General features: G+C 32.7%; 2 protein-coding genes across 2 annotated transcripts; both read right to left on the bottom strand.

Annotated features, from left to right (window-relative positions):
* Nucleotides 1–6716: 6716 nt before the first annotated feature.
* LOC146537294 (luciferin 4-monooxygenase-like) lies at nucleotides 6717–11016 on the bottom strand. The gene is made up of 9 exons (XM_085187874.1): nucleotides 10756–11016; nucleotides 10189–10396; nucleotides 9692–10004; nucleotides 9185–9347; nucleotides 8952–9091; nucleotides 8268–8400; nucleotides 7584–7805; nucleotides 7208–7378; nucleotides 6717–6872 (listed from the first exon to the last, which is right to left on the bottom strand). Exons 1-9 carry the CDS (start codon nucleotides 10870–10872, stop codon nucleotides 6750–6752), a joined length of 1590 nt encoding a protein of 529 aa, XP_085044000.1. The 5' UTR covers nucleotides 10873–11016; the 3' UTR covers nucleotides 6717–6749.
* A 1858-nt stretch (nucleotides 11017–12874) lies between these two features.
* Nucleotides 12875–20000, bottom strand: LOC146537295 (luciferin 4-monooxygenase-like). The gene is made up of 9 exons (XM_085188053.1): nucleotides 19835–20000; nucleotides 17874–18081; nucleotides 16896–17220; nucleotides 15709–15871; nucleotides 15134–15273; nucleotides 14906–15032; nucleotides 14452–14673; nucleotides 13785–13955; nucleotides 12875–13357 (listed from the first exon to the last, which is right to left on the bottom strand). The coding sequence occupies exons 1-9, from the start codon at nucleotides 19949–19951 to the stop codon at nucleotides 13235–13237; spliced, it is 1596 nt and encodes a 531-aa protein (XP_085044179.1). The 5' UTR covers nucleotides 19952–20000; the 3' UTR covers nucleotides 12875–13234.
* Nucleotides 20001–22959: the final 2959 nt, after the last annotated feature.

Raw genomic sequence — 22959 nt, forward strand, 5'->3', positions numbered from 1 at the left:
TAAAACTAGGTTCCCTTTGCCTACGCTGCTAAATGCTGTATACAGCATAAAGCCAATGAAACAATTTTATGTGTTTTCATATACATTGTACGATTGTTATCTTATTAACACATATAATTGTTATAACTTTAATTATACTTTTCTTAATGAATGTAAGAGAAATTTTGTTTTTAATTATACCTCATGCGTGGAGATTGAATTAAATTGGATTTGTTGTTAAAATTTGAATTTTGTAATTGGAAAATATGATTACATATTATAATATAAATTAATATAACTCTCATACATTCAGCATTGTTTGATAAGATCGTATAGCTTAGTTAACTAGATACTTTGGGATTCGATAGATGTAGATTCAAATCCCGTTACGTAAAAAATTTAATGATTTTTTTTTAAAGAAAAACGTTCGTATGCGTTGTTAATTTAGTATATATGATTGTCATATAACTGGAATACAATAATATTTATACCGTACACTGAACTAAAAACGGATTAATTTCTATCAATAGCTATTAACGAGAGGAACTTAAATTTTAAGTTCATATTGAAAAGTCAAGGTCGTCCTGGTTCAGTGGGACATCGTCTGATGGTAAGCCGATGGTTTTGTGTTCAATCCTTAATTAGAGAAACTAAATATCTTCATTTCCCTCCTCACACAACGCTAAATTGTCTCGAATTCGGGCGAAAAAAGGAGAATGCCTAGTCTTAACTAGATTTGTTTACAGGAACAATCGTGTTTATGATTTTAGATACTCAAAACTCAAAACATCACAGGTACAGGAGTCATTTTAATTGGTTTGAGGTAGCAAAACAAAACTAAATCTTTCAAATAACTATACAAAATGAAGAAATACGGAAGATACTTCAACTAAAAAGTATCTCAACGACAAATATTGTATGGTATTGCGAAACGCAACATCTGGTATGCAAAAGTGCTTCTGCAACAGTTACAAATGACATGCATAACGTCAGTCTTTGACGCCACGCACTGATTCCCATGGTGCCATGGTGGTGGTGGTTCTATACGGAAATTCGAAATCTTCACATCTTCAAATAACTTAGAAAGGAAAGAACAATCAATGTCAACATCACCAATTTTTTAAGCATTTGTTTTAAGCGTCACGCTGTAACTCGCACACAGCAGAGTAGGGAGAGGTAACCTAGACTTAAGACACTCCGTTCCTCATTTTCCGTCCAATTTTGGTGGCATTGCGTATTGAAGTGCGAAGAAATTAATTTCCTGGGTGAATGTAATCAGACCCAACCTGTTGTGCAAAACCTGTCAGGAATCGAACCCAAAACCTGTCATATTTACAGTCAAACTTTGTGCCCCTGCGCCACGACTAGTCTCTTAGTTTTTAAATATCTTCACTTTAATTTCAATGTGATTGAATAGATATAGTAAACCTCCCCAGTCCACCCCACTATCTGCCCGAAATAGAGACATTGTGTTTTATGTGGAATTGAAGGGCACAGCTGGTACCTTTCAGCTTTATCCATCCTAGCAGGGTAGGCGGAGAGAGCCTATTTGTTACTAGTGTCTTGGCAGATACTCCGTTTTACACCCAAGCTCGAGTCTGTTAAACTCAAGAAATGAGAGTTGAAACTCAGATGCAATTTATCTTAATAAATAATTAATTTCCTTGCATGGGGCTTAACCTATAACCATCGGGTTATAGGAAAACGATGTCCCATTGCGCATGAGGCCTCTAATGGAAGGAGTTTATTTGGAACTGACTAAGGCTTAGGCTGTTTAAAATTAAAAATTTTATTACAAACTTGATTGATTTAATGTACTTTATAAATTTTATATAATTAATTTATTTTTTACTGTTTTCTTTATTTCTCGCGGTATTTTGAATTTATTTTGAACTCGCTGTATTATTTAAGTTTTAATTCAATTAATTAATCTATTAATAAATAATATAAATAAGGTAGAAAATGGCTTTAAAATAATATTTCTTAAACAGTTTTTAGACTTACCACTTACAAATAATTTAATCTATATTTTTTTACCACTACCACATATATTAATTATGTTACTAGACCAGACGTAAAACACTCGCATTTTTTAATATATTTTTTATATTAATTTATTATATTATATTAATTAATTAATTAATTTATTTATTTATTTAAATATTATTTTATACGCGTGTATTATTATTTAGACCACTCGCGCTACTGTTGCTTATGTGACGATACAATCATATTGCAGTGCTGTCAACCTTTTTATTAATATTTGTTTTTATTTTTTGTCTATACAAAATATTTGGCGAAAGTGAATACGTTTTAAATTATAAATAATAATGATAATATTTTTTTAAGCTTCACGTTCTCTTCTTTTCTTTATAGAAGAGCACAAAGATGAAACAAATAAAAAAAAGTCAACACTATTTTGTTATCTTGTATTTCTTTTATTTGTTAAAAGAGATTCTTTCTCACTCTCATACTCATACTAAGCTTTTATTGATTTTATAAAATATAAAAATGCGAGATGGAAGCAAAACTCAACGCTTTTGTCTTACTAGAACAGTTATATCAAAATAATTCATATCCACGAGGTCCTGAATCAAACCACAAAAAACTTGTTTACAATCATTCATTCGCTACTCCACCGCATACTGTGAACTAAATAAAATAAAATCAAAACGCACAATTAAATAAAACAGTTCTCAACAGCTGGCGGCGCCAGAGAGAGGTCTGCTGTCTACGGCGAGAGCTCGAAAGCCGCCGGTTTTACTTTTTAATTCACAATCAAGAACTACTTCCGATCTAGATTTGTATGTTAGGACGCAATTAGCATTTCAGTTATGTGGGACTTGTTTCGAGTGTTAGAACTACAGAGAATTTGGTCAAATAAATATGTATGTTTGATCAGCTATAACTCGCAAATGCTTGGACTATTTGGCATATTTTTTTTAAGTTTTATACTATATCCAGCACAAAGTAGGGTAGGCAGAAAGGACCTGAAAACCTACTGCTAAGAGACTTCGCTCCCATTAAGATACTTTCGTTCCTCATGAAGTCGCGTTTTACCAGAGCTTAGAAGATCGTATGTACCTATTATCCCAAAGAGATGATCAAACCTACAAACATCAAGATTCCAGTTAGACTCTATGTTTTATTTGTGAACCTACGACCTCTAGTTTAGTAGTCTAAACAAATATCATGGCCTATAGGCCTACAGGCACACTACATAACCTTCTGTCAAGGTTGGTTAACTCACACGATGACTAACACCTGAAGCGGACTCGGACTCGTGCTCGGACTTTCTCTCTGTCGTAAGATTACAAAACTATTAACGATTAACATTATACGCGATAACATAACAAGTAGAAAGTTGGTGATTTTGTTACTTTTGTTGGAAGATGTTGGAAGATTGTGCTATGTGTTGGAAGATTGATATCTTTTTGTGATATTCTCATCACGTTTTCGTGATAGTGGGTTGGTAGTCATTTTTGTAGTTGTGTGTAATCTTGCACTAAAATGGGACAGCCGGTATTATATAGCTTCCTGGGATATATTTTCTTTTCTTTTGCTTAGTGATAAGATGCCCAATCCTCAACAAAAGATGGCTTAATGCTATGCGGAAGAAAACGTGGAGCTGTTCTTTTTTAATGGAAACTATATTAGAATATATAATATTTAAATTGTACGTGTAATTTGTATGTTTGCTTATCTAAAATTAAATTAAAATAAGCTGAGATATTCGTATTCACAATATTAATATGCACGTTTATATAATGATCCTACGCACCTATTTGTTTCAATTATATAAAAACAAATATATATATATAATATATATAAATACATATAATATATATAAATATATATATATATCTTGTTATCTCTTCTTAACCCAATTTTAAATGCAGACATATCAGAAAAGAAGGTGGTAACGAGAAAAATAACAAGAAAAACAGTTATTTCTATAATTCACACCCAATCAAGGGCAAGTAGAGTGTGTGGCAGTTAGAATGTCACGCTTTTCGACCAAATAAATGGGGGTATATTGAAAGCAATACGTATATGTTAGAACAGAATATTGTCATTGATGATCTCTAACTAGATAGTTTTGTAAGTCGTTTAATTTTAGTAAAAAAAAAAATTTTATTTGATTCATTCGAATTAAGATCTAAGCGAAATACATAATTAATCGTTATTTATGGCAGGCACAGGTAAAGTGGGTTGCATTAAAATTAAACAAGATATAATATAGGCCATAATCCTAAAAGATTTTTTTAATTTCAACACAAAAATATTTTTTCAATTTGAACCTGTAGTTCTTGAGATTAGGTCTACCAAACAAACTCTTCAACATATTAATATGCATTATTTACATCAAAATTATGAAAATTACTTACATCCAAGTTCATCGAAGAATTTTGACTGCTGCACACTATTTTTATTGTCTTCTCCACTATCACTATCATTGTCACTAACACTGTCACTGATACTTAACAAGTTACTCAATTCAGGCACTTTAAGTCTTGCTGATTTAAATTTCAAATTCTTTAACTGTCCATCGTCATCTAAAATTGTAATGTCTTCATAAGAATTAACAACATCGACATCTTTACCGGCGTTTCTAACTACCTCATTGTTAAACTTTTGTTCGTTTATAAGTCTTATGAGAGCTGAATTACGATCGTGAACTAAATTTTTAGCATCATATAGATTATCATTGATAATATCTTCACAGAAAACACTTTGTAAGACGAAAATAATAAACAAAATTGGTAAACTCATATTTAAAATCCAAACTAGTCCAAATGGTCTTATAAATGATATTATTTTCACTTTTTACAGTACTTTAGAAAAGATATATAGTCAATAATTATAAATCACTCGTAATTTAACGTTTACCAAAAGCGAAAGTGGTCTCTCGTGGAGGCGACGAGGTTGTGACGAAAAAATCGACTTGGACCAGCTTTTGTGATGTTTACATAACTGTTGAAGCTGCATAGAACTGCCTAATTGTATTGGTCAATAATAATCGAAGTGGCGCTCTTAAACCGGTAACAATATATATGACTCTTTTTAACCGATTTTTAATAAAGGAGGGTATTATAAAGGAGGATAATATTTGACTATGACGAGATATTTAGACTACTATGGTACGTTTGTATTTATTTTTTTATGTAGGTATGTCTCGTTAATAATTTTCCCGAAAAGTAAAAGTACAATTGTGATGACCCCTTTTGATTGAAATGTGACATATTCCAACTAGGTCACATAGAAAGTTTCATCAAAGTTGTTTTAGTGGACTTTCAAATGGTTCCCCCACAGCAAAGTTAACAGAGAACACGAGCCACCTTAGTTTCGAGATATTACTTTTAGACAGGCGGAACTTAATCCCCCACTTGGTCTATAAGAGCGGAAATACTAAGATAATTCTCCTGTAGGAAGATCGAACCTACTACCATCGGGATCACAGTCAGACACTGTCCCACTCTGCTATGGCGGTAAATATTAAAAGCCCCTCGAAAAGGTTATATCTATAATTTCATAAGATACCTATATAAACAAATGGCCTTAAATGGCCTTAAACATTTGGAAAATCCAATCATTCTCAGAAGGATCTGAAGAAATTTTAGACATTTACCATTGAATAATCAATGTTTGGTTTTTTCCATACATTTAAATATAGACATACATAGAGCGTCCACCGTCAGTGTCAAGCTTTATATCAAAATGAGATTAATAATAAGAATAGACTATTTTCATTACTATCCTGCTATGGATTGACAGAACGTTGCTTTGAATGTCATATTTAGTGTTTAGTTCCGCCACTGAACAAGTAATGCCTCGATAATTGAGCGGAAGGTGGAGAACGGAGTGTCTTACTCTTACCCTTTGCATACGCCCTTGTGGCGAAGAAATGAAAATAAAAAATATTTCATTCCCCCCACTCGGGGGAATGAACCTAACCTAACAACCGTCATCAGGCTTCGTATCCTCGTTATAGGACTATTTAAAAAAAATACGTTTTCCATTGGATGATGACCTGATTGCCTCATAATATAGTAAGCGGATATAGATTAAACATACTCCCGTTAGTTTAGTATTTAAACTAATACTGTAACAAAATAATAATAATTCTTATTTCATTGCACAGTTATAGTCGATAAGTAATAATCATTACGTTAAATAATATAAGCACCTACTAGTTTATTGAAATTTCTCTCTTGAGGAAAGTAGGTTTAATATTTAATGAATGATATCCTAGAAACTACTGGTTATATAAATCCATCTAGCATTAATAGATATGAATATAGGAGAGTAAGTAATATATACACTACATTATATACTCTCCTATATTCATATCTGGATATATACTATAAAGGAGTGACCAGTACCAGTCACTTGATATACATTTTGTTTTTAGGGTTCTGTACCTCAAAAGAAAAAACGGAATTGAACGAAATTAAAAATTTTATTTATTATCCACATATTTAAGAACTTTCATATATTTAATATTTTAATTTCCTCGATTTTGTATGAGGTAAAGCGCGATGGTAGTTTCCGCTACTCACCAATGCATGCCTCTAGAATTCCGGGAAAAGTGGGGAACGGAAATGTGAGAACGTTTGTCACCTACTCTCTGTCTATCAGAAAAGACCTACTTAAAAATATGATTTGTGTACGTACGTAGTAAAGTAGGTGTAACAGCTTGTATGTCATTGCCAAGAAATAATAAATAAAAAACTAACTTTAAAAAAAAGCTTCATATATTTCAACATAACTCACAATTTGCTACTAATTTTAGCCATTTCTTTCAATTTTTTGCGTATAATTTTTCCACTGGGATTCTTTGGTATTTCATTTATGAAGCGCACGCCACCACGAAGATGTTTAGGATTCGATAACTGGAATATACATAATTTCAATTAATTATTCAAGGATATGTCACTGATTTGATGCAAGAATGTCGTGTATCACCCTGCACCCACCCACACACTAATGTTAAGGCACTTTACACCAAATTCTGAAGGCATTGCGTCTTGAGTGGCAGAACTCAACGCTGCGGTTGGTCGTAATAGCAGAGGGAGGAAATTAAATTAATAAATATTTCATTTCCTCAAGTGAGAATCGAACCACAACTTGTCGCGCTTACATTCACACGCTTGTGCCATGAATGACCTATCGTATAATAAACCCTTTTCTTCCAACTATCAAAGAAAAACTAATATAAAGTACGTACCCTTTCTGCAACGAACTTCTTAACATCATCTTCACTCACGGTACTTCCAGGTTGAATGACAACGTAAGCTCTAGGGGCTTCCCCTCCACTCTCATGGCGAACTCCCACCACACCCGCGTCTCTTATTGAAGGGTGCTGGAGGAGAAGTGCTTCTATTTCTGCTGGTGCTACCTTGAAATTTAATATTCATTATCATTAATTAGTAATATATATGTTAGAATTAAATTAAATTCAAATAAATTGTTTCCAAATTTTAAAGTTTAACATTTTTCTTAAGTTAAAATTCAAGTTGACTTATTTATGAAATTGCTACGGAACCCTCAGTGAGCGCGACTTGCACTTGCCCGGTTTTTTTTATTACAATAATCTAACTCACCTGATAACCCTTATATTTAATCAGTTCCTTCAACCTATCAACGATATAAAAATAGCCTTCCTCATCAAAGTATCCAACATCACCAGTCTTGAAGAATCCTTCTTCATCAAAGTCCTCTCTTTTATCCTTGCCTACATATCCCTTCATTATCATGGGACCATTGATGTATATTTCCCCTGGTTTATTTGGTCCAATGGGTTGTTTTGTTTCTATATCTATAATCTGTTGAAGATAATGTTGCATTAAGTTCCACTACTCAACATTTAAAGCAGAAATTCCAGAATTTCGAGAGAGAATTCCGAGAAACCGAGTTTTAATAGGGAACAGAGTGCCATAACACTTGGTCCCCAAGGTCCCTCTGCCTACCCTGCTATGTGCAGGATACAGCGTGAAGGCTAGGCAGAGAAAAGCTAAAGTTATCACACTCTGTCTGGTATTTTGTATCCACTATAAAGTATTTTCTTGTTGAGAGATGAACTCGAAGATTGTGGATTTGTTTCCCACTCGAGGGGATAATTTTATTTTTTTTCCTCCGCAATGTCTCAATAATTCGTTGAAATGTGGGAACAGGGAGAACCGCTAGGTACCCTACGGAAAAGAGCGTGAAGCGTATTTTTATTACCTCTTGTATTACGAAGAAAATAATAAAAAAAAATACAAAATGGAATCTACAACAGGATATACCTTAACAATACAGCTGGTTACAACACGACCAACTCCTTTCGCCGTGTGCACTGTTTCATACGTGTCTCTCGTCACAGCGAGTGTTGATTCAGTCATGCCGTAGCCTTGTAACACTTTCTTTACGTTTGGAAATCTGAAAAAGGATACTTTCTTATATATTTTTGTATGTTATTATATTTTTTATATAACATCTCCGTAAGTCAAAATGCGGCGTTGAGTTCTTATTTCTCTAATTTGGGTGGAAGGCTGAATAGGAAGTGTTTCAACACTAGATTCTCTCTCTGTCCCGATATATGTGGGATAGACGTAAACCCTAATAAAATAAGCATACATTCCCATTTCCCTTTTTCATCCGGTATAGGCAAATTATTGGTATCGTGCGGATTATTGGGACAATAATTTTGAAGTTAGGAGGTAGTTCAGTTCAGTGGAAGACTGAGTGTTCAGTAGCTCGTTGAAGTAGTTTCTCTATCTCTCCTCCACAGAAGCATGTTAACAAAGCTGTGTAACTTAGGATTTTTTTGAAGCAGTTTGAATCGATCGAAATGTAAATCACATTTTAGATTCGATTCCGTTAGAGACAGAGGCCTCCTCCTCTAGGTCCTCTAGTGGTCCCTAAAGGTAATCCTAAGATATTGTCTTTTTTATTACTCGACCAAATTAAAAAGCACTACTAGTACTTACTTTGCATTAACAGCCTTCATAGTTTCTTCTCTTAAAGGAGCTGCACCTGAATATATCAGTCTTACACTACTAATGTTATAATTGCTTTCTGTCTTACACAGAGCTACCAGCACTGGTGGTGGTACTACTAGTTGTACTACCTGAAATATTATACATTGTAGAAATTTCAATACAACAGAAACGTAACTCATAATCTTTTTGATAAGCTTTAAGAAATTAAGTTATAAACTCACACTATATCTTTCAATGGTCTCCAAGAATTCGTTAACGTCGAACTTTGGTAAGTAAAGCAGAGTGTTTCCTGAACATAAAACTCGTAAGGCTCCCATGAGACCCATGGTGTGGTACCATGGTGTGATAACCAGAGGCAACTGTTTAGGGTCTACTGTTGAATCTCTGGAAATTAATTTTGAGAAATTATATAGGGTATATACTAAATGTTGATTAGGATTAGGGTGAAAGTTTAACAAACACTTTTTGAGTTTTTGAATTTTATATGAATCAAGTGGCTCAAGCGTGAGACTGTTAAAGCGACAGGTTGTGGATCCCATTCCCACTATGCTCTGGTAATGATGGCATTAAATTACGCCACATATCAAGCAATGCACTAGAATTGCACCGAAAGTGTTTTAGGTTCCCAGGTTCCCCTTGCCTCGCCTACTATGCGCGGGATACAACATGAAGATAAAAAAACATACAAATCTACATATAACTAAATGAAATAAGTGTAAAATACTTACAAACGGCACGTCGTTATAAGATTAAGATGAGTCAACATCACACCTTTAGGCAATCCAGTAGTTCCTGAAGAATAGAGTATGAGAGCAGTATCTCTCTGTCCATTTACATCTACAGCTCTGAATTGGCTATTAGTAAAACTTCCATTTTTAATCATATCTTTATAGAGGAGAATATTTTTCGGTTTCTCGTCACCAAAAATGACAATTTTCATAAACCTTAGATTCTTGAAGGTTTTTAAGTGAGCGTTGAAGGCGTTTGGCGAACAAAATATCATTTTTGGTTTGGATATGTTTAAGACATGAGTGAGTTCATCTGTAAGAAGATTTTTAAGCATTATATAATTTAATTAAAGAGAGATCACACATGTGGCAGGCATACAAACGTGCGACTATAAACGCGACAGGTTACGGATTCGATTCCTACAATAGGAAATAAAATATTTAATATTTTCAAACCTTTTTTCAAGTCCGTTACAATTTTGTATCAAACAACTCACCCTTTGTGTATCCCATATTAACAGGGGTTACTGTAGCACCAGAACACATAATACCAATAACAACATTGAAGTATTCCTGTCTGTTTTCCGAACATATCGCTACAGTATCCCCCCTTTTAACCCCCATGCGGGTTAAAGAGAGGGCAACGTTCATACAATCCTTCGCCATATCTCGATATGATAGTTTCTCATGACTTTTCCCATTTATCTGTAAAAAATAATGAAAACATTAGTTTAAAAAAAGCAATTTTACCCTGTGAAATTTATCTATCACCGCCGCATTATATATTTATCAGAGTGGAGAAATGGAAATAAATAAAATTAGACTCTCGAGGAAGGAACGAATCTACAACCACCGTATTTACAGTGAGATGTCCTAATGCGCCACGAAGGATTATTTAGTAGAGTTCCACCACTCAACACGTAATGCCTCCATAATTTGGCGAAAAACGCCGAGCGGAGTGTTTTAACACTGGATTCCCTCTGCTTACCTGATGTATGTGGGCGGGATACAGAGTGAACCTGATATAATTTTGAAAAAAAAAAATCAATATGACCATTACTTACTAAAGCAATTTTGTCTTCAGCGCCCCACAAAATATCAACCATATACTGTCCAAAATTCAAATGCACTGGTACTTCAACTTCGCCCTCTCCGTAAACGTACAACGGATTCTTTAACATTTTGAAATGACTTCCTGTCTTGTGATAATTTGAATGATCGAATCGCGGCGTTAAATGCCACCACACAACACGCAACGTCTCGAATTTAGGGAGAAAGTGGAAAATTGAGTGTGAAAACACTTGTTCTTTCTCTCTCTCTGCTTGATTTCACACGGAAGTTTCTTTTACCTTTTTAATTTTTATTTATGTCACTTTATATTGTAAATTATAAACAGCAAACTTATGTATGTATATTATATTATTACTAGAACAAAGTCAAATTATAACTAAATATATTTTTTTATTATATTTTATAGTTTATTATTAACTTTTTTAATTATATTTTATACTCGCTTCACAATTTTAATCTAACAAAACACAGAAACGAAAAATTTAAAAGAAAAATACACTAGACGTTTGTACACGTACGGTATTGCACATTTCTCGCAAATACTGCCGACAGCGGCACCAGGGGCTAAAGATAACATTATCGTTGCATATACTTTTGTCTGCGACGATGTTTTCTTAATCAAAAATTATATTATTATCTTACTTTTCCATATTGAATTGAAGTCATCATTATGTATTTATTTATATATTTATGTATGTGTGTATGTATGTATGTATGTATGTATGTATGCATGTATGTATGTATGTATGTATGTATGTATGTCTGTATTTATGTATTTATGTATGTGTGTGTAAAATTAGATATCAGCTCTGTACACCCCTTCCCTTTTCAGACAATGTATTCTCTTTTCTACCCAAAGGTTGCCTGGAAGAGATCGCTCTCTTAGCGATGAGGCCGCCAATTGTACTGTTCTATGTATTAAATACATGTATATGTGTCTTTTCTATAGTACAATAAAGAGTATTTTGTTTTGTTATTTTGTTTGTTGTCATCGTGGCACATTCATTTCCTCGCTCTGGTAATGAGTCATAGCGAGCCTCAAGAATTCGGCGGAAAATAGAGAACGGAATAGCTTAACACTAGGTTCCCAGGGTTCCTCTGCCTACCCTTCTATGTGCGAAATCGAGCGTGAAACTAAAATAAAACCTATTAGGTATATACATATATTATATAATAAATTAATTTCTTTCTTAATTGCCATTGTGGCCCTGTGACATTAGAGACTAAGTTCTATATACATTACATAAAAATCAATTAAAACTACGGTAAATGTAACAAATAAAAAAAAATAAGAGTAAAATATAAGAACATCCAAACATTCAAGCAATTTTACATGTAAACTGTTATAAAGATATCAATGTTCCATTTTATCTAAGTGTTTAATTAATATCTTTATATTATCTTATTACGTAAAAAAACAAATTTTTATCAGACAATAAACGCTACAACTTGCAAATATTAAATAACAATGTAAATAGTCATTTAGCTTCACAGTTTTTCCCGCAAAGCAGGTTAGGCAAAGTGAAATTGCTATTAAGACATTCCACTCTATCTCCTGACCAATTTTCAAGCTTTGCCTTGTTATCAAAGCGTGGAAATTTAAATATACATTCCTCTAGTGGGAGTCGAACCCATAACCATCGCGTTTTCATTTAGACGCTGTGCCGCTGTGATACGAGGACACGCAGTCGTATAATATATGTAAGAATTTTCAAATATTTATTAATAATTTATTTATTAATAATAGTTTTAAAAAAAACTTGCTTTTCTACATCAAGAGATATAAATCCTATATATACAATGCAATGCATACAAATGTGCTCGGGGCTATAAATTGTTTGAGCCCAAATTGTTTTACTAGTAACCTCTGCAGAGTTCCAATATTCAGGTCCTGATTCCATCATCACACCAGCTCGTTGCTACCATTATATTGTATCATCATCTAAGCTACGTATAAGTACAACTGCCAAGTTCAATGAGGATTCAATTATTATAAATGGTTCAAATTGAGATTATCAGATCTTATTACTTAGTTTGTTACTAAGTTAACAAAAGAGTGTTAAAAAGTAAGGATTACATAAGTATATAGGAGTAAAACAAAAAAAAAACAACTTCCATAAATGTGTTTTTATTTCATTTTCTTGTTTTTTTTTCGGATATTTTTTTATTTTAGGTATAATTTGACAGCCTATAATCTCACAATTATTGCTTCACTTTGTATGAAGTACTTCCATTCTTACATATATATTTGTCACAAGAAAAAAAATAAACAGATGTCATTTCACTCCGTTCTCCACTTTTTAAATGAAATGGCGTGTGGCAGAAGTCATAATACTTAGAAATAGGAATATATTTTAGTCAATATGTTACCTCCCATAAATTTTCAATAACTTAAGATATACAAAAACCGTTTTTGAACACTACAAAAATAGTAATTCTTTATATTATTAAAATTTTATTAATAACTAACAATTAAAGTTTGCTTTTCCGTTTCGCCATTTTCCTTAATTCTCTCCTCAATATTTTACCAGTTTGGTTCTTTGGTATTTCTTCTACGAATCTCACTCCGCCGCGAAGGTGTTTAGGATTTGACAGCTGCAATAAAAAAGTTATATATTGTTAGCGTACTCGTGTAAAAGTGGGTAGATTTAAGTGAAAAAGACAATAAAGGCAGTGGAATTGTGTCAAACGGGGACAGTTGCTTGTAGGCGGAAGCCCTGACTGGAAGGTATCTAGTGTGTAGTGTTGTTATTGAGTGATACATGTCTCTTATTGTAATTACGTGGAACCTCTATCCGAGTACGTTGGAAACATATAGACGGTATGTGTTTTTATCGTGTTTAGTTTTAAAATGCTAATCGCTTCCGATTTCTAACAATATTTATATTTTTTTTAATATTTTTAAATTCAACCCTGAAGAACAAGTAGCAAATTATTTATTTATTTTATTTTTAAAGGAAACAAATATTACGTTTATTTTTAACTAACAAAACACAAAAAAATATTCTTTTCTTCTTCTTACCCTCTCTGCAACATATTCACATATTTCCGTCCCACTGACATTTTGTCCAGGCTGTAAAGCTATAAAAGCTAACGGTACTTCCCCAGCAGTGGGATGCGGGATGCCCACTACACCAGCCTCTCTGATTGATGGATGTTTTAGAAGAACGGCTTCAATTTCTGCTGGTGGTACCTTAAATTAGATATATTCTTAGGTATAAGTTGAGAACGCAGTGTCTTAACTCTACGTTCCTAGATTTCCTTTGTCTACCCTATTTTGTGGGATACGGCGAGAAGCTAAAAAATATTATATGCTATCCAATTTTACGCTTGGAACTTATTAAATTAAAACAATATTAAGAAATCTTAATATTTCGAAGTAGATATTAAATTTTGAAATTTAAATATAATTAGCTCTTTCATAAAGTTTTTGCACTGAAAAGCCTTTGTTACACAATATCACACTTCATAGATTGCTCCACCCCCGTATTTTATATATAGTACAATTAATAGACCGTGGTCACCCTGAAGTTAGGCTATCCAAACTTTTGCACATTATTTACTCGCGCTTATGAAAAAAAATAATCTAAAATAAAAAAATCAAATCAGCATATATCTATAGCTAAGGTCAAAACGACCTCAACTGTTATATATGATTTTATTGAAAACAGTTTCTTAAGAAAAAATACCTGATAACCCTTATACTTGATCAATTCCTTCAACCTATCAACTATATAGAAGTAGCCTTCTTCATCATAATATCCAATGTCACCAGTTTTAAGGAATCCTTCTCCGTCAAAATCTTCTTTTCTATCCTTTCCTATGTATCCCTTCATTACCATAATGCTTTTAACGCAAATTTCGCCTTCTTGATTCGGACCTAGGACTTCGCGGGTTTCTGGGTTGACTACCTATGAATTGCAAATTAATTAATAACTAATATATATTCATTTTTGAATTTCATTAAGTTGAGCTTCACGCTGTATCACCATATAGCAGGATAGGCAAAGAAACGCAGCAAATGGAGAAAGGTGTGTCTCAACACTAGGTTCTCTCTGCCTACCCTGTTGTGTGTAAGATACAGTGTGACGTTAAAAAATATATATTTATTTTCTATACTTCCTCTATAATTTTAAAACATACCTTAACTACAGTATGTGACGTGACGGTACCCACACTGCCAATCTTTTCAGGGTTTAAATTCAAAGTTATAGCTAACGTGGTCTCCGTCATACCATAGCCTTGTAATACAGCGTATACATTTGGGAACCTACATAAAAAAAAAATTATATGGAAAATAAAGTAATCTTATAAGGTTTTCTTTTGAAATATGGTTCTATAAAAAACTAATAAAAATATACAAATCTTCACCTTTGCTGAATAGCTTTAGCAGTTTCTTCATACAGAGGCGCAGCACCACAGAACACCACCTGGACCGAACTGGTGTCGTATTGAAGGTTCGATTTACATAACGCTATAATGGCCGCCGGTACAACTGTCAATTGTTCTATCTGGAAATAAAAATTAGAAAATTTAGGAAATTGATCTTTTAAGAATAATTTAATAAGTCGTAAGGAGAGAAGAGAGAGTGGTGATGTTCTACTGTTATAAATTGAAAAGGCAAAACAATAAAATATAATTTCAACAAAAAAACAATACAATCATGTAGGATAGGTGAATTAATAAGTATAATTGCAAAAACAACATTTTTAAAATAAATGCTATCTAATGACTATGGTTTATAAATCATAAGCAAACTAACACTAAGTTCCCAGGTTCCCTCTATCTACCCTGCTATGTGCGGGAAACAGTGCGAAGTTAAAACACCAAATCTCCAGGTTTTACTAAGTTCTACTAGGTAGGCTATACAAAAGTTTTTGCTAAATATAATAATTTGACAAAAAAGACTAGCATTTTCAATTCAATCTCTTACACATATAGCTTACCTTATATTTCTCAACGGTCTTCAAATACAATTCCACCTCAAACTTAGGTAAATATACAAAAGTAGCTCCTCTCGAGAAAATAGCTAGAGTACTCGTTAGCCCCATGGTGTGGTACCACGGGGTTATTGTCAAACCTTTTAATGGTGGTAGAGTTGTTGCTGGTCTGGTGAAGAAAAAGACTTTGAGGTCGTCATGGTGAAAATTTCAGATAAACACGTTACAAATCATTGTTTAGGGTTCTATTACATTGGCAAATATCCCCAGTAATGGATTTTCTCATATATCTTCCACATACAGACAGAGACCAGTTATAATTTTGTTATATAGATATCACAGTGTTTTTTTTTTCAATTTTAATGTAAAGCTTTTTATGAAAATATATTTTAAACAATAGCTATTGTTCATTTACTGAGAATAGAAGTACGATTATTACATCTTCATTATTTGATTCTTATTCATTGTATAATATGAGACAGTATATGTTGGTCGGATGGCGGAACCTAACGCCGTGTTTAGGCAAACTAAAACCTAATAATTAAAAAAAAATCTCGTTTTCACTGTACAGGTAATGAAAGTTTAGTGATTCCACTCAATAGAAATTAAACCTACATTAGTTACAATAATCGTAGATTAGCGAAAATTTATAACTATCTCCCTATAGAGACGCTAACAGTGAAAACGTAACACACGTTTTCAAAATAAGTTGAAGGAAGCACATTCTACGTATTATAAGAAAGGACGTACCTATCAGAAAGTACACAAGAGGTGCGGGTTCGAGTTTTGCCACTAACATTACTCTAAACATTTTTGTTTCCAGTGTCTGATTAATATTAAGACAGTAAGCTTCACGCTGTATCCTGCATACAGCAGAGTAGACAGAGGCTGCAGAGGACACTTAGTGCTGAGACACTCCCACGCATAGCTCAATTTTCGCACATTACGTGGTAAATGGCGAAACTCAACGTCGCATTTAGTCTTGAGAGAGACTAAATGCGACGAGAGAATGAAGAGATGCGATGAGAAAGAGAGAAAATTTAAAAAAATAATTTTCTTGCTTGAGACTCGAACCCACTACCATCGCATTTAAATAAGACTAACGCCACGATGACATCGATCAGCTTCAATATTAAGAAAAACAATATTTAGAAACGAAAAATAACTAAAATAGGAAATAACATAATACTTACGAACACAAAGTTAAAACATTATGATGAGTCAACATAACACCTTTAGGCAAACCAGTAGTTCCCGAGGAATACAGAATAAATAATAAATCACTCTGCCCATCAACTTCGACTGGAGAGAAATCTTCAAAACTAACATTTTTCATTTTATCATTGGCGATCGCTAAATCTTTATATAGGAGGGTATTTGAAGGCCTCTCGTCTCCAAATAAGAATATTTTTCTAATGGAACTGAAATTTTTGTAACTTTTCATATGAGCTTTGTAGGCGAATGGTGAACAAAATATGTATTTGGGTTTCGATATGCTCATCACGTGTTTGAGTTCATCTATAATAAGAATTAACATTGATATTAGAGAAAAATACCAGTAATTTAAAATATAATTAATCATAAATACAAAGTATACTTTAGCAAGCTTCACGCAGTATCCCTAACATAGTAGGGAAGGCAGAGGGAACCCGGGAACCCAGTCTTAAGAGATTCTCATTGATACACTTCCCCATTTTCCGCCAAATTCTGGAGACAATGCGCGTTCAGTCGCGAAACTTACGCCGACTCATGACTTGAATATTTTTTTTTATATTGAATAGGTAACTAACTGAGTAGAGAAAGGGCTGGGAATCGAACCCACGACCATGGGCTTAACAATCAGATTCACAAACAGATAAACTAAAACGTCGATCTATATTTACCAACATCGTTTTACAACTAGCGTAGCTTAGCAAAGATAACGTTATCGAGCGTTATCATAAACGAGCAAATATTATTTTAATGTAAACAAAACAATAAATATGAAGATGAAAATTATTATTTGCATATTCAACGCGGCGTTGAGTTCCGCAACTCGACAATGAATGCCTCCAGAAATCGGCGACAGACGTGGAGACGGACTATTTTAAGGGGGGACCTAGTAGGTTCCCTCTGCCTACCGTGCTATATACGGGATAAAGCAGCTATAAAAACCAATAATTAACTCTTACCATTAGTATAACTAATATTAATTGTAGTTACAATGGCCCCCGCACAGGATATTCCTATTATAGTACTCCAGAATTCCCTTCTGTTTTCTGAACTTATAGCGATCACATCACCCTTCTTCACTCCTAAACGAGATAAAGACATGGCGAGGTTGATAGCTTCTTGAGCTATATCATCGTATGTGAGCTGTTCGTGTTTCAAGCCGTTTATCTGTAAAAATGATTTAAAAAAGTGAGAAAAAATATCTTTAAATTAGGTAATTTATGGTGTATCCCGGTGGATGCACCTGTAAATTGCCATATGAAGCTGCAAAGTTGTTCGTGCTAATCTCAGGAACTACTGGTTCCAGTTAAAAAAATGAACAGGGTACAGCTACAGGGCTACCTAGCATTACGTGAGCCCTCTCGATGTAACCCACTGTTCCTGCGGTCATAGCTAGATATGACCACCTTTATTTAATAATATAAAGCCCAAGGATTTAACGTTGTAATCTCAGGAACTATGGGTTCCAATTGAAAAAAATGTATAGGCTATACCTACCTACATCACCATAGATAGATAGATACCACTTCCCGCTCTTATAATATTCCATGTGTCATACATAACGTGAACATTTTTTAACATACAAAAACTCATAAAATTAAGCACACGCAATTAGAAGCCGACATAGATTATCATACACCTCGTTTTTTGAAGTCGGCTAAAAATATGGAAAATGGAGAAATTGGACACTGAAGTCTTAATACTGAAATTTGAGTAACGTGATAACTAAAATATTGATAAATATTATCATTTTTTTAGCTATCTAATTTATATTAGGCTATGTGATAAGAGAGTACTTAAAATAAATGATTCTGCAACTATATAGATTATTTTTTATTTTTGAATATTTTAGTGATAAAAGAAACTAGTAACAAATGCATTTATGTAATCTTCGCTCTAAATTACGATAGAATTATTTATTTCTACTATATATAATAAGAAACAGAAAAGAACAGAAGAATTCATCACATAATTTTGTTAATTAAGAAGTGGCCAATCATGGCGCAAGGTGTCATAAGTTATGTTTATTATAGATTGACAATTTAATATCACAATTTATTAATATCATAAAAGTAGTAAAGTAAAATAATAATAATAATAGTAAGCGACAAGTACTGCGTTCGATTACCATTCAACGAAATATACGTCTTAAAAAATAGTATTTCACAGTTAAAATTTAAACTTCAAGCAAACTCTTCCTATGACATGATATTAAAGACGTGAATAGAAAATGAAATAAGTCATTAGCATCTCAATACGAGTTATAACAAGTAAACATTTGGTTTATTTGACGTCATTTATCTGTTTCTTTTGGTTATTTTCGTTAATATAACACTTTTTTCAGCTTCACGCCATATCCCGCATGTAGCACTGTAAATAGAGCGAGGTTAGTGTTAAAACACTCCGCACTTTGTACCGAATGATTAAAATTGCTAATTAACTGAAAAATGTCCCGATTTGAACCGAAAAAGAATGGTCACGTTAGGGATACCGGCAACAAAAAAATTAAACTATTAAAAAGTTTAAATATAAATATTATAATTTTCGTAATTCTTTTTCTTTTTTATCTTCATAATAAAACTCGTACAGGAGTAGTTAAAAGATAAAAGATGACAAGCAAAATACATACAACGTTATTATCTTAACATAATATAGTTTCTCCACTACTCATAACAATGAAATACAAACAAAGTTTATATAAAGTACGCGTTACGCATACAACTGTGAAATTATACAGTAATTATATAGAAAAATAATTTTTTTAATCATTTATTGTACTACTATTTTACTTTTCGTGTAGGTTAAGATTATATATAAAAACCTGTTTATAATTAAATCTAAGTACTTTATAAACTAACTGCTAAATGCAAACACACATTGTAAAGAAAATTAAAGATTTAAAAACACCAAAAGTACTCACCAAAGCGACTTTCCCGCTGTTTTCACGCAATTTACTCAATAAATATTCACTGAAATTAAGATTAGCCGAAATAAATCGGTCTGTGGGGCCGTATTTATATTTTGGATTCTTCAACATGGTGACGACTGGTCTGTGCCGCGTCTCGTTTAGATTTGCGATAGAGTAATGTCTGCTTTACGCGCTTGAATGGTACGAATTATGGCGGAGTTTATTAATAGTTTGAAGGTGAACTTGTTATTTAATTTGGTTTTTTCTATTGAATATTAATATTAAAAACTGTTTTCGTTTATGTTATTTGGTAAATGGTAATGTTTTACCATTAATTCGTTTAATGTAATGGAATGGAATAAATATCGATTCTGTCACTCGATTTTTTGGTACGATATATCGATGGTATATTTTTAAATATAAATCGGAAGGGAAAGGCATGTTTTTGTGGTTTTTATTTATTTATACTTGTAAATTATGTTTTTCATTTGTTAGTATTTGTTACTTTAATATGATTTTTTGGCTAGTATAAATTGTCGTTATATTCTTTTTTATGTTGCCGACAGTATATCGATGTTCTTATTAGAAAAGTCGATGTTATATTTATGACACTTCTTGATTGCAATTCGTTAGATTAAGATTAAGACACTCCATTTTATACGTACCGCCCAATAATTGCATGATGGGTGAAGGAACTCAACGCCTTCTTTACTTAAATAGTAAAGAAGTAAAAATAATTAATTTTCTCGAGTAGTAATCGAACCCACAATCGTCGCGCCGTGCCTCTGTGCCACAGTGGTTTTTCCTTGTGAAATGCAAATTTTAAAAATTATTATTTATAGATAAGGCGTTTGCTCCTGTAGATTGAATTATAAGCCGGAGATTAAAATAATTAAATTATATAGATATTTCGTCTACCACAACAAACAAAGGGCTGTGCATACAGATTTTCGCAACATTAAGTGGAGAAAGGAGGCACTTAAGTAAAATGCATAATAAAAAAACAATATTATACCAAAACACGCTTTCACTCCCACCACGCATTTTACACGAGAGATCAAAGTTTAGTTTTTGTTATGACCGATAATGTCAATAAATTTTAATATTTAAATTTATTGTTAACTATAGGTATAATGTTATTTATATTATGTAGATACATGGTAAAATTTTTTATTGGTTAAAATTTGCGAATACTAAATTTCAATATTAGTTAGGTATATTTCATTTATTGAATATTCTTTATTGCAAAAAAAACGAAAGTAAAAAATTACTGTTTTTTATTTTTTATAAAATAGGGTTTTTGGGTTCCGCACTCCAGGGGTAAAACGGAACCCAATTACTAAGACTTCTCTGTTCTCTGTCACCAGGCTTTATCTCAGGAACCTTGATAATTAGGGACTTCAAATTTCAACAGATTATGTATTTCTGTTGCCGCTATAACAGCAAATACTAAAAAATAGAATAAAATAAACATTTAACGCAGCTCCCATACAAAAAACGTGGTTTCTTGCCGTATTTTTGTAGATAATACGCGAGTTCGATTCATTTGGTTAGATTTTTTAAATTATTTACAAAATATGCAGAGAGTCTAGTGTTAAATCACTTTGACCTCTAATATAATTCAATGTGACGTTTATTTAAAGCAGATATTGATTTCTTTTTACTCAATATAATGTTTATATGCAATGTTCAGTTTTTTTTTATGTTTTAATGTTATTTATAGTTTTTATAAATTGCAACTTGTAACTGTTTTTTTTTTGTTTTATTATCTTTTGGGTAATTTCATTTAGCATTTACCTCTTTATGTATCAAAAAATATATATAAAAAAAAATTTGCTCTCCATATTTCATCCAATCTCCACTTTCTGCTTATATCTAAAGAGAAATAACATGTAAAGATAAAAAAATAATACCGTATACCTAAGTAAAATTAAATTAAAATCTACTTTGCTGAACAAAACAAGTATAAGTAATAACTAGTTTATCATGACTCAAGTGTTAGATAAACAGAAGATAACTTTCAACGTTGTAGTACTAATGAGTGCATTGATCTTTATGAATTATATAATAAAACTAGTGGACCCCAACCCGGCTACGCCTGCTTGAACTATACGAATATTTATTAAATATATTAGAGACGAGTTAAGCAAGCTCATTTTGGGTGAGGTTTTCTAACAACAAACCTTGCAAATCGTTGCTTAGCAACGGTCGCATAGCGACGGTTGTTATTAACGTGGCGGAATAAATTGCATGTCAATTTAGTAAGTATTTTAATATATTGGTATATATCGAAAATATTACAAATATGAGAAAAAAAAAGTATCATATATGTCGGCGTGGGTGATAATTTACTTAAATATTGGAAATAAATTCATAATTAGTTAATTAATTACAAAAGATGTTTTAAGGAGTAAAATTAGAAATAACATTTAGAGTTAATAAAATGCTGTAAATATTGAATTGATGGTTTTGTATTTGTCAGTTTCCAGTGGCGCCACTTTGGGCGCGTCACCATTGTCAATGTCATTGTTACTTTATAAAAGGCCACGCGGGCGTTGTACGCTCAGTCGAGGCTCTGCCACGGCTCGGAGCACTACTCGTGCTCCACCGCTGGTTAACCTCGACTATTTTAATTATGAATGTTGTTAAGACCTATTTGTAATTATACTGGACTGGAGCAGTGAAAGGTGAGTGTTAGTACTGTAAAGGGACCCTTAAGCCTACTCCTGGGGTCACAAGTCCCAGGCACTGCTCCAAGAAAGAATGAGATAATGTTCTTATTATTTTCCTTGTAATTTACTATGTTTCCAGTTATTATTTCGTTTATTTATTTGTTTTTGATTTACTTATTTATTTAAGTATTTCGAGTAGAACCAAAGGCCAGGACATGGTCGGAGGTTCTACTCGTTTATTTTTAATGTTTATTACGCCTTTTATTTCCGACATATATTCATCCCGAGACCCTCAAGTATCTCTATGAGTATTTTATCACAATTAAATTAGCGATTTGGCCCTGATTGCGTAAAAGACAGACAGACAAACAGACAGAGTTACTTTCGAATTTATAATATAGGTATGGATATTAAAAGATATAAGTAATAAGTGCTTCTATCCCAGATACTTGTGTAGTCTGGAGA

This window comes from Heliconius melpomene, chromosome 7 (assembly GCF_056956725.1).
Source record: "Heliconius melpomene rosina isolate 202511_hmr_F chromosome 7, ASM5695672v1, whole genome shotgun sequence".
Classification (NCBI taxonomy): Eukaryota; Metazoa; Arthropoda; class Insecta; order Lepidoptera; family Nymphalidae; genus Heliconius; species Heliconius melpomene.

What these genes read in the sequence shown, in the direction of transcription:
- LOC146537294 (XM_085187874.1), bottom strand. Translation starts at nt 10,872, where the DNA reads ATGTTAAAGAATCCGTTGTACGTTTACGGAGAGGGCGAAGTTGAAGTA. An exon ending in CTTATAACGACGTGCCGTTT is followed by an intron (nt 9,348 to 9,691) that starts GTAAGTATTTTA and finishes ATTAATTTCCAG; the next exon opens with AGATTCAACAGTAGACCCTA. An exon ending in TTAAATATAAGGGTTATCAG is followed by an intron (nt 7,379 to 7,583) that starts GTGAGTTAGATT and finishes TTAAATTTCAAG; the next exon opens with GTAGCACCAGCAGAAATAGA.
- LOC146537295 (XM_085188053.1), bottom strand. Translation starts at nt 19,951, where the DNA reads ATGTTGAAGAATCCAAAATATAAATACGGCCCCACAGACCGATTTATT. An exon ending in TAATATTAGTTATACTAATG is followed by an intron (nt 17,221 to 17,873) that starts GTAAGAGTTAAT and finishes TTCTTATTATAG; the next exon opens with ATGAACTCAAACACGTGATG. An exon ending in GTGAATATGTTGCAGAGAGG is followed by an intron (nt 13,358 to 13,784) that starts GTAAGAAGAAGA and finishes TTTTTATTGCAG; the next exon opens with CTGTCAAATCCTAAACACCT.